The following is a 16,294-nucleotide window of genomic DNA, read 5'->3' as shown; positions in this document are numbered from 1 at the left end:
ACAAGACGTTCCGCGCCCTGGGCAGGCCAGGCTTAAAGGGTTCTGTGTGTCCTTTTCCCTCTGAGGGCGGGAGGAGGGTCAGGCAGTTCTTGTCTCCAGTTACAGATGACAGGCTGAGCCACGCCCCACTCGCCCAGGGACCCCTCTCACAGATGGCAGTCTGACCAGCTGCCTGTACCTGTGCCCTGTCCCCTGCAGCCAGCAGAGTGTGTGTTAGGTCCTCCCCTACCCAGTGGGGAGGGCCAGCCCCAGAGAACCTACGGAACGCCCTCCAGGGAGCTTCTTCCTCCGGCTCCCTGTCCCCTTCCTCCTGCGGGTCCCTGTCCCCTTCCTCCTGCGGGTCCCTGTCCCCTTCCTCCTGCGGGTCCCTGTCCCCTTCCTCCTGCGGCTCCCTGTCCCCTTCCTCCTGTGGCTCCCTGTCCCTTTCCTCCTGCGGCTCCCTGTCCCCTTCCTCCTGCGGTTCCCTGTCCCCTTCCTCCTGTGCTGTGGGCTGTGCCCCCCCACAGGGCCTCTGCTCCAAGGGCCGGGCAGGGAGGTCGCAGCGATGCAGAGAGGGGACTGAATTACCTCTGCTTTGTGGACTTGCTGCCAGCTCAGGATCCTTAGATGTGCTAACCCAGACGGGGCTCCGCTGTCAGGCCGCGGGAGTGCCCTGTGCTGTCGCTGTGCACGCGCCCTGCGTCACACGGAAGCGCCCGCGCCTGTCGCTACCCTGTGGAGCCTGGGGTCCGCGAGAACCTTTCCTCACTCACTTCCTGCTCCTGCGGCACCTTCCCCAGGCCCCTCACCAACGCGCTGTGGTTAGAAGGCGTCTCATTGTCTCCTTTTCTTAGCCCTGGAGCGTGTCTGGCCAGAAGCCCAGTGGCTGCTCCAGGAAGGGCCACTTGGGCTCTGGGACCCCAGAGGGACTTCCGGGCGGCCGGGGCCAGGCTGGGCCTAGGCTCCCAGATCCCGGCCGGGGGGAGAGCCCCGCTCCGACCCCTCTCCCCACCCCGTTTCTTGACTAAACTTCCGTTTGTGAGGGAAATGGGAATGTCAGGAACTTTCTTAGAAGGAGCTGGCGCCTTCTCACCGGCTGGGACGGAGGCCAGGCTGGGGCTAGTCGGGCTCCACGCTGGTTCTCCTTCGGGATCCGAGCAGACGGTGCAGCCAGGCTGGGCCAGAGGAGGACTCAGAAAGTGGGGGGGGGAGGCGTGCCGTCCCGAGGGCTCCGGTGCTGGGGGCCGAGGGGCCACAGGGGACGGAGAGCCAGCAGGAGCTCTGGGTGTCCGCCCCAGGACCTGGAGGATCCGGGCGGAGGCGCCCGTTCTGACAGGAGGAGGATCCAGCTGGGTCTGGCCTTGCCCCGCAGCAGAGTTCTGGGAACTGCTCTCGGCTTGGCAGGAGCCACCGTTTCTGTCACACACAGGAGCTCTTGAGGCCAAGGTCAGGGCTGCCTGGCGGGCCTGGCCCTGGGCCGGTCCTGAGGGAGCTTGTCGGGCCACAGCAGGAGCCTGAGACCACCTTGTTCTCTTGTTCAGTGATTTGATGACAGGCCCTGGGCCTTGGAGAGTTTGGGCTCCGACCTGCAGCCTAGAGACGGCCAGGGAACAGTTTGACCAAGCATCTGAGGGGGCCCAGCAGGAGGCCTCTGCCTGCCGAAAGAGGGGCTCAGCACCCCCCGCCCCCACGCTGGGGACACATACACAGATATATACACACACACACACACACACACACACACACACAAAGAGACACACACAGAGACATACACACACACAGAAACACACAGACACACAGTGACACACACACAGACACAGAGACACACACACACAGACACAGAAACACGTGCACACAGACACACAGAGACACACTCACACAGTGACACACATACACAGAGAGAGACACACACGCTCAGACACAGACACACACAAACACACGTGCACACAGACACAGACACACAGAGACACACTCACACAGTGACACACAGAGATACAGAGACACATACACTCACAGACACACACACACACACACCCGTAGTATCTGTTCCCAATGGCCAGGCTCTTTGGACTGGATCTAGGCAGAGAAAAATCTAGATGCAGACACTAGTGAAACTTGCTAGAGTTTGAAGGTTACTATCGTTTGTTTTCCTAAGTCAGATAATGTGAGGGGTGGGCAGGAGAGTTAATGTTTGATTGGAGACGAGGCTCCCAGCGCTGTGCCCAGTGACCGCCAGAGGGAAAACAGGTTCTGGCACCTGCATGCCAGTCCACCAAGATGTCCTTGGTGGGCCCGAGGGCACCCAGATGGCGGTGGCTTCTTTCTGTGGTCGCAGAGCACGGCCTCTTGTGGCCCCGGACTGTCCCGCGCTGCAGCCGCCAGCCACACGGGTGCCGCGCACGTGAAATGTGGCTGGTCCAGACTGATCCAGGCTCAGGCGAGACACACAATGTAAAACATGTCCAATAATTTAAAACATTTTTATTGATTTCAGAGAGGAAGGGAGAAGGAGAGAGAGAGAAACATCAACGATGAGAGGGAATCATTGATCAGCTGCCTTCCGCATGCCTCACACTGGGGATTGAGCTTGCAACCTGGGCATGTGCCCTGACCGGAATCCAACCCGGGACCCTTCAGTCCACAGGTCGACGCTCTATCCACAGAGCCAAACGGGCTAGGGCGCTAATAATTTTTATACTGAGTACTTGTTGAAATGATAACGTTTTGGATAAACTGGTTTAAAATATATGTTAGCATTCATTTTACGTGCTTTTTGCTTGTAAAAATATTCCCTGTGTGGCTGACATGGCATTTCCTTTGGACAGGACTGGTCTGGCCATTTGGATAGGAGCCACAGTAATAACAGCAAACACTATTATGGCAGCACCTGTGCCAGCCCCACTGGAAGCACCTTAGGACTTTGTTCAGGTGTTCAATCTCCAGTGACTATGAGGCAGGAACTTTTATTTTTTATAAAATTTGGGAGATGTGTGCAGGTTTCCTTACCGGTTCATCAGAGCACCCAGGGTGAGGCTGTCCCCTGTGCTGCTCCCTCCGCCCCTGGCCCCTGGCCCCGGGCTGTGCTCTCCGAGGCCCCCTGGCCCGAGGGCCTCTTCAGTGTCTTCCAGGGCCTCTGCTGTCGTCTGTGTGCTCATTCCCTCGCTGCTCATGTGCCTCCCGCCCCCACCCCACCCCCAGCAGCTAGACCTGTTAGAAAGTGGAGGGGAGGCTCCAGGCAGGCCTCCCTGGGCAGTTGAGACCATTGCTTCCCTGCCTCCCTCTGGGCACAGCAGGCCCTGATGAACTTGGATCTAGAAGATTGCAAAAGGGAGAGGGAGGGCTGCGACCGCTGTCGGTGCCTGCGTGAGGGCTGCAGCCTGAATTCCTGTGCGTCTCCCAGTTTGGATTGGGGACCCCCCTCCTTTTGCTTTTGCAGAACATTCCCAGTCGCTGCAGCTGTTGCGTCAGGGCCTGTCGTGTGGTCCCCTCCGAGCAGCACGGTCAGGGCTCTGAGGACCTGAGCCTCTACCCCCAGACGGCACAGGCGGGGCTGCCTCCCACGGGCGCCCGCTCCTGGCCCCTCTCCCCTGGGCTGGGTCCTCGCAGCCTCGTTCTCTGTTGTGTGTTGTCCTGGGGTGTTTGTGTGTCCCATCGCCTGTACATGAGCAAAGGTGATGGGGTGGGGACAGATGAAACTTCACCAAATGCACCTGCCAGATCTTCTCTGAAAACAACAGATAAGTGTGTCCCTACGTTTTTGTCCTCTGAGCGTCGTCCTGTGCCCCGAAGAGTTGTCGGTTCAGTCCCTGGTCAAGGCACACACTGGGTTTTGGTTTGATCCCCAGTTGGGGTGCGTGTGGAAGGCTACCGATGGATGTTCCTCTCATTTCGATGCCCCCCTTCTCTTTCTCTTTCTCTCCCTCCCTCCGACCCCTCTCCCTTTCTCTGTTTCTCTTTTCCTCCCTCCATTCCTCCATCCCTCCCAGCATGTCCTCTGGTGAGGATTAAAAAAAATGGTCTGGAGTGTATTCGAGGGTCCTTGGGAAGCTGAGGGGTGTGCGTGTGCGTGCGTGCGTGCGTGCGTGTGTGTGTGTGTGTGTGTGTGTGTAGGTGGGGGAGGGGCCTTGTGGGCGGAGGCCAGTGGGCAGCAGCCGGCTCCCATGCAAATGCCCAGCGCCCTCCCCTCCTCCTTCCAGGTCTGGCTGTGGGTCTGGGCTTTGGAGCCCTGGCTGAAGTCGCCAAGAAGACCCTCCGCTCTGAGGATTCCTCAGGTGAGCTGGGCCCTGACGTCCCACCTGTGTTCTGGGGCCCTCAGGTCCCCTCTGGGGCACGCTCACTGGTGGCTGAAGGCGGCTCTGCTCCAGTGCTGGCCCGCCCTGGCCTGCCCCCCGCCCTGGCCCACCCCGCCGTCCTGGCCCACCCCCACCGCCCTGGCCCCCCCGCTGCCCTGGCCCACCCCATTGCCCTGGCCCACCCCGCCATCCTGGCCCACCCCCACCGCCCTGGCCCCACCCCGCCGCCCTGGCCCACCCCGCCGCCCTGGCCCACCCCATCGCCCTGGCCCACCCCGCCGCCCTGGCCCACCCCACCATCCTGGCCCACCCCCACCGCCCTGGTCCACCCCGCCGCCCTGGCCCACCCCACCATCCTGGCCCACCCCACTGCCCTGGCCCACCCCGCCGCCCTGGCCCACCCGCTGCCCTGGCCCACCCCATTGCCCTGGCCCACCCCGCCGCCCTGGCCCACCCGCTGCCCTGGCCCACCCCGCCATCCTGGCCCACTCCCCACCGCCCTGGCCCACCCCACTATCCTGGCCCACTCTGCCGCCCTGGCCCATCCCACCATCCTGGCCCACCCCGCCGCCCTGGCCCCTCCAGTGGAGCTGAGGTTCGGCCCAGCCCCGCCCCTGCTCTCCTGCGGCTGAGGGGAGTGGGTGCTGCTGGGACAGATCCCACAGGGCCCTCCATCTCTGAGGCAAAGGTCATGAACCTGTCCCCTGCCTTCCGGGGTCAGCCAGGGGTCAGGTCAGAACATGCGTCTCTCCGGGAGATGTCAGCTCTTTCCAGTATCTGACACCTCCTCTCCCTTCCAGGAGGACCCCCGTGACACCCCCTGTCCTGTCCCTGTTGCCCTGGCTGCCAGTTCAGGGCTGGGCTCTGAGGGGCCTGCCAGTCACAGGCGTGGCCCCTCTTCACTCGCCAGACCCTCTCGTGGGTCAGGGAGCCTCCCAGAGGGAAGGCAGCAGGCGGTCCCCACAGCCCGAGGACGGGGCACCGTGTGTCCTTGGAAGGGGCTGGGGACAGGGGACTTAGCGGGAGTGTTTTTAATGTTGGAGACACTGGACACGAGGCCTGGCGTTCTGGGGCGAGCAGCCACCTTCCCGAGCAGCACCCTCCCTCCCCCGCGGCGGGCGTCCTCTCCCAGCAGGTCTGGGCGGGGAGGGGGCTAGGGCTGGCTCCAGGCTCAAGCGGGTGTCCTTTGTCAGGGAAGCAGTGACCTTGGCTGGAGGTCAAGGCCCAGGAGCCAGAGGGCGGGCTCAGGCCAGGTAGGAGGGGCTGGCAGCCCCCCAGCTCTGCCCCGGCTCTCAGGACAGGCCTGCGATGCCGTGGCCTGGAGGGCGCTGACCAGCCAGGCCAGCTCCGCCTGGAGGAGGCCCTCCTGGGGGGCAGGCCCACCACGCTCTGCCCGGCTCCTCGTTACTCTCAGCACCAGCCGTGTCCCCGCTGGCGACAGAGCCGTAGCCGGGCTGTGATCTGGGGACTCTTCTTGGTGCAGCCGTTCTGGAGCCCTGCCCACGGCTGCCCCTGACCCCCAGCAGCTCGGTCTCTCCCTGCAGAGCTGACATGGCTCACCCTCCCGGGACCCCTGCCGCCCGGGACCCCCTGCCGCCCGGGACCCCCCTTCCGCCCGGGACCCCCTGCCGCCCGGGACCCCCTGCCGCCCGGGACCCCCTGCCACCCGGGACCCCTGCCGCCCGGGACCCCCTGCCGCCCGGGACCCCCTGCCGCCCGGGACCCCTGCCGCCCGGGACCCCCTGCCGCCCGGGACCCCTGCCGCCCGGGACCCCCTGCCGCCCGGGACCCCCTGCCGCCCGGGACCCGGGACCCCTTCCGCCCGGGACCCCTGCCGCCCGGGACCCCCTGCCGCCCGGGACCCCCTGCCGCCCGGGACCCCTGCCGCCTGGGACCCCCTTCCGCCCGGGACCCCCTGCCGCCCGGGACCCCCTTCCGCCCGGGACCCCTGCCGCCCGGGACCCCCTGCCGCCCGGGACCCCCTGCCGCCCGGGACCCGGGACCCCTTCCGCCCGGGACCCCTGCCGCCCGGGACCCCTGCCGCCTGGGACCCCCTTCCGCCCGGGACCCCTGCCGCCCGGGACCCAGGAGTGAGCCTCACTCCTAAGTGAGCGGCAGGGCTGCCCTGAGGCTGGCAGATGCTCGTGTTCTCTTTGGGGCTTCTCTTCTGCAAACTGCACCCCACCCTGTGCACCCCACTCCGTCCAGGCTGGGCTGGACACAGTCCCTGGGGCAGGGGCGGGGTTTCCCCTGCAGCCACCTCTCCTGTTCCCTCCTTGGGACCCAGCTCAGTCCCCTGAGGGCTGGGCCAGGCACCTGACTGGGTTCCCAGGACAGCAGGCAGGAGAGCACCGAGCGCCACAGGCTGCGGGACTGAACGGTGCTGAGGAGCTGGGAGGGCAGAGGGGGCGCCGAGCACGCCTCCCCCCCAGGACACGGGCAGACTGGTGTTTAGGGCCACTGAGGTGGAGACGGCACTGGGCGCTGGCTGGCCCCCCTGCAGCCCCATTGAGTCATCGCCGCGTACCCCTGAGGTCGCTGCAGGGGCCTCTGGGCAGAGGGGAGAGGCAGGCACAGCGGGCGAGTGCTGTCCTTGACCCTGAGCTCCCCTCCCTGAGCCAACTGGCCCTGTGGTGAACGTGCTGGGCGACCTCTGTCCTCCTGGCCTGGCACTGTGCCTTGGGTCCCTTCCTCCCAGTGCCTGTCCCCAGCTCCAGCTGACTGCCCTTCAGCGTGCCCTCCGCAGGCCCAGGCACGGGGGTGTGTGTGTGGGGGGGGGGTCGGCGGTGCCGGCGTGTCCCCAAGGCAGGGAGGCGGGTGTGGAAGTTGTATTGCTCTTGGGGTTTGACGGGCATCCAGGAGGGAGACTGGTCAGGCTCCGTGTTGGGCTTTTTCAAACGGCACTAAAAATCCCCCCCACCCTGATGTTCCTGCCTCTGCGTTTACCAAGGAGGATGGGGGTGGTGGTGTTGGCCCCAGACAGCCAGTTGGCCGTGGGCTGGGGTGTGCCCAGGGGTCCTCGGGCCCCGCACCTGCCCGGCGGCCCCCGGCGAGCCCTGGCCCTCGGAGAGGGTGGTGGTGCCTTGATGACCTGGCTCTGCCCACAGGGGGGAAGAAGGCGGTGCTGGACTCCAGCCCCTTCCTGTCAGAGGCCAACGCGGAGCGCATCGTGAGCACGCTGTGCAAGGTGCGCGGGGCTGCGCTCAAGCTGGGCCAGATGCTGAGCATCCAGGGTGAGTGGCCCCGCCTGGCGCCGGACCTGGGGGGGTCGGGGGGGCTCCTCACGGCTCCTCTTGCTCCATCCTGGCTGGTGCCAGCAGGGACGCCTAAACAGGGTCTGAAACAGGAGCCCAGTCACCTTCCTTCTGGGAGCAGAGACGTCTAGAGGGGGTCATGGCCTCTCAGAAGTGGACGAGTCTGGCTGCTGTCGCCCCCGTCCCCCCCCCCCCCCCCCCGTGTTGGTTGGAGGGAGCTGGAAGGAGGGCTCGCGGTCCTGCCAGTTGGTGTTGGAGGCGAGGAGCACGTGGCCCAAGGAGGGAAGGCAGCCGAACAGCCCGGCGCCGTGTGGCCCCACGAGCAGAGGGTGGGACGCCCCAGAGGCCAGCTCTCGAGTGGGAGCAGGTGACCCCAAGGCTCTCGCCCCAGCAGCTGGATGGGCTCGTGGAACGGCCAGCGGGACAGGCGCTCGGGCAGGCGGCGGGCACAGTGGTGCTGCCGGGCGGTGCGGACGCGTAGCGGCGCTTAGCTGATGTCTGGTGATGCTCGGCCCGCCTCAGGCGCCCACGCCCAGTGACGCCGGGGGAAGCCTGGCGGACGGTCAGCACTCGGCGGCGGGGCCGTCGCGGGTTCATCGCTCGCACGGCAGTCACGTGCGCTTAGTCACGGGGACACGTTCTGGGAACAGCCTCTGAGGCGGTGCCACCGGGCGGACACCACAAGTGTAGTCAGTTCAGCCTCCGGCTCCTGGCCCCACGCCTGTTCCACACGCTCCCGCACAGAACAACACGAGACCGAGCCAGCACAGAAGGTGATGCCATCAGGTGTCAGCACGGACGTGTGGGGCTGCTGCTGGCGTAACCTGGGTGCTGTTTGAGGTTTTATTTGCTGGTTTTAGAGAGAAACCTGGATTTGTTGTTCCACTTACTGATGCATCATTGGTTGATTCTTGTCTGTGCCCTGACCAGGGCTCGAACCCACAACCTTGGTGGATGTGGATGATGCTCTAACCCACTGAGCTACCCTGCCAGGGCCGGCATCCTGTGTGAGACAGAGCGAGCTTCTTGTGATAAGTAGAGAGTGTAGCACACACGTAAGGCAGCAGCCGCCCCTTACGATCGAGTACGACAAACTGCCGTATTGTGTGTGCCCGTCCGTTGACACCAGCATCACCACAAGCGTGAAGCAGGCCTTGGCTACCCGGTCATGGCGGCTGTGAGGTCACTAGGTGATGGGGATTCTTTAGCTCCATTAGGACCTCATGGTGCCATGGGGTCATGGACCGAGACGTCCTTCAGGGCGTGACTGTTACCAGAGCTGAAGCCAGGGAAGCAGCAGCAGGGCCGGGGGGGGGGGGGGGAGGGGGGGGGCGGGGGCGGGGGGGGCGGGGGGGGGGCCGGGGGAGGGGGGGGGGGGAGGGGGGCGGCTCCCCCCGGCCGCCGTTGCAGAACATCCAGTAACGGCTGAGCAGCTCGGGGCAGTGCTCTGGATGGGACCCGGGAAAAGGGTCAGAAAGATAAAGAGTAACTCCCCGCAGGTGACCAGCTTGTGGGTATTTTACACATTTTTATCCTTTATTTCCTAAATTTATTTTTTATCATTGTGAAAAGCTACGGCTGTTACTTCTAAGAAGCGCACCTTCTGAGGTCACTGGGTGGGTTCAGAGAGCCATGCGGCCTGTCGTCAGCCTCGTGGGAGAGGGGGGAGGGGCTGAGGGCGCTGCACACCCAGGTCAGCGTCTGTCCCTCTGAGGCTGCTGTCCACCTGTGTGCCGGGTGGGACGTGCTGCCAGGGTGCGAGGAAGAAGCTGGGCGGGGCCTGCTGGTGGCCCTGGGCCTGGGCTCCTGTGTGAGGGGGCCGAGCAGCATCTCCCAGGAGACCGCACGGGGCAGGGTGCGTGCGGTGGCCGCACTGTTCCTGGCCTGCGCGCCTCCCCAGGGGCCAGCCCTCTGCAATCTGACTTCTCCGGTGCCTTCCAGACGATGCTTTCATCAACCCCCACCTGGCCAAGATCTTCGAGCGGGTGCGGCAGAGCGCGGACTTCATGCCCCTGAAACAGATGACGGTGAGGCGGGCGGTGCCGGGGCCTGGGCTGCTCCAGGCCGCCCTCTCCTTGCAGAGGAGCTGCGGGGCCTCCTGGGAGGGGCCGGGCTGGGCTGACGGTCCCTCCCTGGCCTCTCCCTCCAGAAAACTCTCAACAATGACCTGGGCCCCAACTGGAGGGACAAGCTGGAGTACTTCGAGGAGCGGCCCTTCGCAGCCGCCTCCATCGGGCAGGTGCACCTGGCCCGCATGAAGGACGGGCGTGAGGTGGCCATGAAGATCCAGGTAGGCGCTGGGGTGCACTCGTCCACAGGGGCTGCGCGGGGAGCCGGGCCGTGGTGTGGGCCCTGCAGGGCGGGTCTGTGTCGTCGTCTCTGGCCCCAGCGCCTGGTCAGCACTGGGTGCTGGGGCGGGTTCGCCCCGTGAGTGGCTGTGGGGGTGGAACAGCCCCCAGGAGCTTGGCTTGGGCGAGGACGGGACCGTGATTGTCTGCTTTGGGCCTGAGCTGGAGGCTGGGCCCTGAGTGGCGGCTGTTCCTAGAGACGGGGTGGGAGGGAGGGGTAGATAGCTGTGACTCACCCAAGGAATGGGGTCCCGCTCTGCTCATGGGACACCCCCTGCTCCCCCTGCAGTACCCTGGCGTGGCCCAAAGCATCAACAGTGATGTCAACAACCTCATGACCGTGCTGAACATGAGCAACGTGCTTCCGGAAGGTCTGTGCTCGCTGCTGGCCTCTGGCAGGCATTTGGGATGGGCTCTGGGTACCCGCGGGGGCCTCCCTAGGGAGCCCTCAGCTCACCCGGACACCCTCCTACCTTGTCCAGGCCTGTTCCCCGAGCACCTGATCGACGTGCTGAGGCGGGAGCTGGCCCTTGAGTGTGACTACAAGCGGGAGGCCGCCTGTGCCAAGAAGTTCAGGTGCAGCTTCTGGTGGGGCCGCTGGGCTGTGGGCCCCTTGCCTGTTGCTTTCCCCAGCAGGGGACAGAGGGGCCGTCTTCAGGCAGCCCAGGGGGGGAAAGGGGTCCTGAGGGGTGGGTGCCTGTGGCCTGGGTCCTGCCCATTGAGAAGCGGGTCCCACCTGGCCAGTCCCTGTTGTCCTGCCTGCCTCCCCCAGGGAGGGTGTGGGGGGAACTGGCCCATGTGACTCCCGCCCGCAGGGAGCTGCTGAAGGACCACCCCTTCTTCTACGTGCCCGAGGTCGTGGACGAGCTCTGCAGCCCCCACGTGCTGACCACAGAGCTCGTGTCTGGCTTCCCCCTCGACCAGGCGGAGGGGCTGAGCCAGGAGATCCGGAACGAGGTGTGTCTGCAGCCGGCCTTGGCCTCTGGGTGACCCCTGTGTGGCTCAGGGGACGGGGCTGCGTGTCCTCCCCTTGCCCCCAGGTAGTTCCCTTGGAACTAAGTGTCATCTGGGCAGAAGGTGGGGCTGGGAGTCGGGCTTCCCCAGCCCTAGACGCTCAGGTCACCGGGCTCTCCCCGCCCCCAGATCTGCCACCACATCCTGGTCCTGTGCCTAAGGGAGCTGTTTGAGTTCCACTTCATGCAGACAGACCCCAACTGGTCCAACTTCTTTTATGATCCTGAGCAGCACAAGGTGAGCCCTGCGTGCCCGCTGGAGCGGGGCTCCGAGGTCGGGGGTCTCGGCCCCCAGTTGCAAACCTGCCCCTGCTCTCGCCCTTTCCCAGGTGGCTCTCCTGGACTTTGGGGCAACTCGGGAATTTGACAGATCGTTCACTGACCTCTACATCCAGGTAGGGAGGGCGGGCAGGGCCTGGCCGTGCGGCCCTGAGGCAGGGCTGGGGGTGGGGACTGGGAGGGAGGGAGGGAGGGAGGGAGGCCCCTGTCCTGTGCTCAGTCTGGGGAGGTCAGGGCCCCGTCAGGCTCCCGGCCCCGCTGGGACCTCGGGGCCAGGGTCCGGGAGGAACAGCGAGCTGGTTGGCCGTGCGGGGGGCGGGCAGGGCCGCTCTGGCCCCAGCAGCTCCTCTGTGCCCAGATCATCAGGGCTGCCGCCGACCAGGACCGGGAAGCTGTGCTGAAGAAGTCCATCGAGATGAAGTTCCTCACCGGCTACGAGGTCAAGGTGCGCCCGTGGCCCTGGCGGTGCATGTCTGCCGCTCCAGGCCGACTCCCGGGGCCTGCGGGGGGGTGGGGGGGGTGTGTGTGTGGGGGGCAGTGAACTCCTTTGCAGTCACAGCAGAGCCTCCGTTTATAAATGGGCGACACGAGGTGACAGCCACCCTCTCTGCAGAGCCCCGGGCTGCTGGGTGCCTGAAAGCCAGCCCCTGCCCCGCCCCTGTGTGCCCGAGGTTCTGAGCGGCAGGGCCTGGGGCAGCCGAGCGGGTGCTTAAGGGACCTGCCAGGAAGGTGGCTTTCCCTTCTCACTCCAGCAACTCAGAGGCTTGCGCCTGGAGTCCGGGGGTTAGGTGAGAGCCCTCCCGGGAGAGGAGGAGCGGGGAGGAATCGGCAGCCCGTTCTCAGGGCCTGAAAAGACGCTTCCCTCTGTTTTGCACACACGTTGCACCTGCGTGCCTCTAGGGGCGCCTCCTGCATTGGGCGCAGGCCCCGCCGTCCCTGTCTCACGCGGAGCCCAGGTCACGCGTTAACGCTGCTTCCGGCTCCCGTCACCAGGATCCATCTTGTTAAAAGTTAAACACTCGTGCGCTTCCACCCGCGTTTCCGGCGGCAGGCTGACCCCTCCCCTCTCTGCCGCAGGCCATGGAGGATGCCCACGTGGACGCCATCCTCACGCTGGGGAAGGCCTTCGCCTCCCAGGAGCCCTTTGACTTTGGCACCCAGAGCACCACCGAGGAGATCCACAACCTGATTCCCATCATGCTGAAGCACCGGCTCATCCCGCCCCCCGAGGAGACCTACTCGCTGCACCGGAAGATGGGGGGCTCCTTCCTCATCTGCTCCAAGCTGAAGGCCAAGATCCCCTGCAAGGACATGTTCGAGGAGGCCTACAGCGGCTACTGCAAGAGGCGGGACGGGCAGTAGCCCTCGGCCACGGACCGGCAGGAAGCTGTGGGGGCGGCGCTCCATCTCACCTCCTGCCCGCGGGAGGGTGGCGGGCTCTGACCGGACGCTGCTGGAGCCCCATGGCCAGCGCTTACCAGGGTTTTTATTGCTAAGAGGGTGCGGCGTGAGGTGTGCACGAATGAGAATGAAACCCCAGCTCCTCTGTCAGAACCTAACAGTTGTTTATTGAGCCTCTGGAATCCTCTAGACAAAGATAAAAAGGCCATTTTATTTCCTTTTAGTAACAGGGGTTGTACCTAATGTGAGTGTTAACCAGAAGGCGAGAATCCCTGCCACCAGGAAGAGAATAGAGAACCCTTTTGGCTGCTGTTGAACATGAGCTATAAGGTGTGTGCGTGTTTTCTGCCCTTTTCCTCTCCAGCTTGTGATGGGCATCCGGAGTCGGACAGGAGCAGTGCCCACAAGTACTGTTTGCCCGAGAGAGGCCTGCTCTCTGGCTGGTTGCTGTTCTGTGAGAACTGGAAGTTTCTGGAGAATTGCTGCCTCCCATGGGTAGGGTCGGGAGCAGCAGAGGGAGAGAGTGACAGCTCTGGTCTTCTAGGGCGGGTAGAGGATGGTGTGTGGGGACCCTCCTTCCCCTCCGGGACCGGGACCCTGGTGGAGTGATACGAACGTGCAGATGTCACATGGTCAGACCGGGGTCCTCACAGGCTGTTAATTTTTGTAAAATTCTTGTAATTGTCTGATTTACTTGTTTCAATAAAAGCAAAACAGCCCAACCGGCGTGGCGCAGTGGTTGAGCGGCGACCTATGAACGAGGTCAGGGCTCCATTCCCGGTCGGTGCACAGGCCCGGGCTGCAGGCTCGATCCCCAGTGTGGGGCGTGCAGGAGGCAGCAGATCCATGATTCTCTCTACTCCCTGACGTTTCTCTCTCCCTCTCTGAAATCAATAAAAACGTATTTTCAAAAAAAGGCAAACCATCCTACCGTTGTGGCCTGGATTCTTTCCCTCCTAACGAGTGAGGAGCCCACGGTCAGTGCGCACCCACTGCCTCCTGTTCCTGCGAGCCCTGCACATGTGCCCGCGTGAGGTTCTGAACGTGCCTGAGCCTGGAAGGGGGGAGGGACAGCCCCGCATCACCACCCCAGCAACTCCCCTGTGCACCCCCCAGGGCCCTACCCCCACACACAAAAGCCGCAGCTGCTCAAGAAGCTGGAACTCAGCAATGCTGGCAACTGGGAAAGTGGCGGCCAGCAGGATCCGCGCTCCTGAACCGCAGTGAAACCCACGTGCGATCAGCCGCAAATGAACTCCCGACACGTGGCTCCCCGGCGGGACGAGCTCGGGAACAGGAACATTCAGGTGGAGGCTCTGAACACCGCGACCACCTGCACAGTTCTCGGGGCTGAAATAACCGGGAGAGACTTGGTCCGAAATAGGTTCGCACGCGGGTCCTCCGGTGCTAAAGGCAAACCTTTGCAAGTTGAGATGGATAAGCAACACGCTGGGCTCTGGGCCGGGAAGGCGTGGTCTCCACGGCAGCTGCTGCCCTGAGGGTCCAGCACCACCCGCCAATCCCTTGTCAGCATTTCATCCATCAATTTAAGAATCCCCATTTTCTTTCATGTGCACACAGAACAGTCTCCAGGATAGAACACATGCTAGGCCACCAAACAAGGTTCAATAAATTCAAGACTGAAGTCATATATCAAGCATCTTTTGCCACCAGAGGGGCATGAAACTAGAAACCCACCCAGGAAGAAAACCAGAGAAGAAACAAAGATGTGGAGACTGAACAACACGCTCCGAAACAACCAGTGAGGATCGGGAGGTAGTAGCAAGGACACAGCAAAAGCAGTTCCGAGGGAATCCAGTCATACAGGCCGACCCCAGGGAGCAAGGAAAGTCATAACCAAATCTATACGCGAAGGACCTGAAAGAGAACAAAGCCCAGAGTAAACGGAAGGAAGGAAATAGTTAAGATCGGAGCAGAAATAAAATTAAAAAATGGACAAAAATTACAGTTTAAAAATAAAACTAAAGTTGGCAAACCATTAGCTAAACTCATTTAAGAAAGCCCAAATAAAAATATGAACGAAAAAGACATTACAACCGACACCAAAGAAGTACAAAACATCATTAAAGAGCACTTATGTACAATTACATGCAACAAATTCAACACTCCAGAACAAATGGGTACATTTCTAGAAAATTTATGGCTTCACAAGACAACCAAGAAACACAAAATCTAAACAATGATTACTAGTAGTGAAGTTGAAGCTGTAATAAAAAAACACAAAAAACTCCGGCCCTGGTTGGGTGGCTCAGTTGATTGGAATGTCTTGTAGACCAAAACCGCTTATGGGAAGCAACCGATCGATGTTTCTCTAAAATAAAAACACACACACACACACACACACACACACACACACATTCTCGGATGAGGATAAAAAAACACACCTCCCAATAAAAGTCCAGGACCAGCTGGCTTCACAGGTGAGTTCTATCAAACAATCAAAGAAGAATTAATACTTCTCCTTAAGCTGTTTCAAAAAACGGAAGAGGAAGAAGTGCTTCCAAACTATTCCACAAAGTCAGCATCACCCTGACACCAAAACCAGAGACATTACAGGAAAAGAGAATTACAAGCCAATATCTGATGAACAGATACAAGAAAGAACTCTAAAGATTTCACTAAAAAACTATTAGAATGGATAAATTCAGGATACAAAATTAATATTCAGAAATTGGCTGCAATTAACTATCAGAAAGAGAATTTAAGACAACAATCCCATTTACAATTGCATCAAAAAGCATAAAATACCTATGAAGAAATTTAATCAAAGAGGTGAAAGATCTGTACTATGCAAACTATAAGACACCGAAGAAAAATTGAAGAAGATACAAATAAATGGAAGGATATATACCACGTTCACGGATTGGAAGAATTAATATTGTTAAAATGTCCTTACTACCTAAAGCAATCTACAGATTTAGTGCAATCCCAATAGCGTTCTCAGCATTTTAACAACTAATCCTAAAATTTATACGGAACCACAGAAGACCCTGAATAGCCAAAAACAATTTTGAGAACAAAAAGTAGGAGTGCCACGCTTAGTGCTATCAAACTATACTAAAGTCTGTATTATTAAAACTGTGTGGTACTGGCATAAAAACAGATACACAGATCAATGGAGTAGGATGGAGACCCCAGAAATGAATCCTTGCGTACACAGTTGATCTACGAAAAAGGAGGCAAGGATAGTCAAGGGGGAAAGGAGAGTCTTCAATGAGTGGTGATGGGAAGGTAGGACAGATACATGCATAAAGGGAAAGTGGACCACTTACATCACGTACAAAAATACACGGAAAATGCACTGAAGACTTAAACATAAGGCCTGGAACCACAGACTGCTAGAAGAAAATAGGCAGTAAATCTGACATCACTCTTAGCAAATATCTTCTTGGATATGTCTCCTCAGACAAGGAAAACAAAATAAAAAATAAGCAAATGGGACAACTTCAAACTCAAAAGATCTGCACAGGGAAGGAAACCATTAAAACGAACAGATAACCTATGGACTGGGAGATGGTACTGGCCAACGATACACTGATAAGGGGTCAATATACAAAATACATAAGGAACTCGTATAACTTAACCAAACAATCCGATTAAAAAGGCAGAGGACCTGAGTAGGCACTTCTACAAAAACGACAGCGAATGGCCGACAGATGTATGAAAAGGTGCTCAATGTCACTGATCAGGAAAATGCAAATTGAACC

At 60.9% G+C, this 16,294-nt stretch overlaps 1 protein-coding gene across 1 annotated transcript in view; it reads left to right on the top strand.

Annotated features, from left to right (window-relative positions):
- Positions 1-13,288, top strand: part of COQ8A (coenzyme Q8A) — a 41,110-nt gene extending 27,822 nt beyond the window's left edge. Inside the window, exons 5-15 of the mRNA XM_059677612.1 lie at positions 4,176-4,250; positions 7,379-7,504; positions 9,467-9,552; positions 9,675-9,815; positions 10,163-10,244; positions 10,356-10,449; positions 10,689-10,830; positions 11,017-11,124; positions 11,216-11,281; positions 11,524-11,610; positions 12,243-13,288. Of these exons, the coding sequence (XP_059533595.1) occupies positions 4,176-4,250; positions 7,379-7,504; positions 9,467-9,552; positions 9,675-9,815; positions 10,163-10,244; positions 10,356-10,449; positions 10,689-10,830; positions 11,017-11,124; positions 11,216-11,281; positions 11,524-11,610; positions 12,243-12,527 (1,292 nt within the window). The 3' untranslated portion in view covers positions 12,528-13,288. The remainder of the gene's footprint in view (positions 1-4,175; positions 4,251-7,378; positions 7,505-9,466; positions 9,553-9,674; positions 9,816-10,162; positions 10,245-10,355; positions 10,450-10,688; positions 10,831-11,016; positions 11,125-11,215; positions 11,282-11,523; positions 11,611-12,242) is intronic.
- Positions 13,289-16,294: the final 3,006 nt, after the last annotated feature.

This window comes from Myotis daubentonii, chromosome 20, assembly GCF_963259705.1.
Source record: "Myotis daubentonii chromosome 20, mMyoDau2.1, whole genome shotgun sequence".
Taxonomy (NCBI): Eukaryota; Metazoa; Chordata; class Mammalia; order Chiroptera; family Vespertilionidae; genus Myotis; species Myotis daubentonii.
Note: the sequence above shows the minus strand (reverse complement) of the source record. Positions and strands in the feature narration are given on the sequence as shown.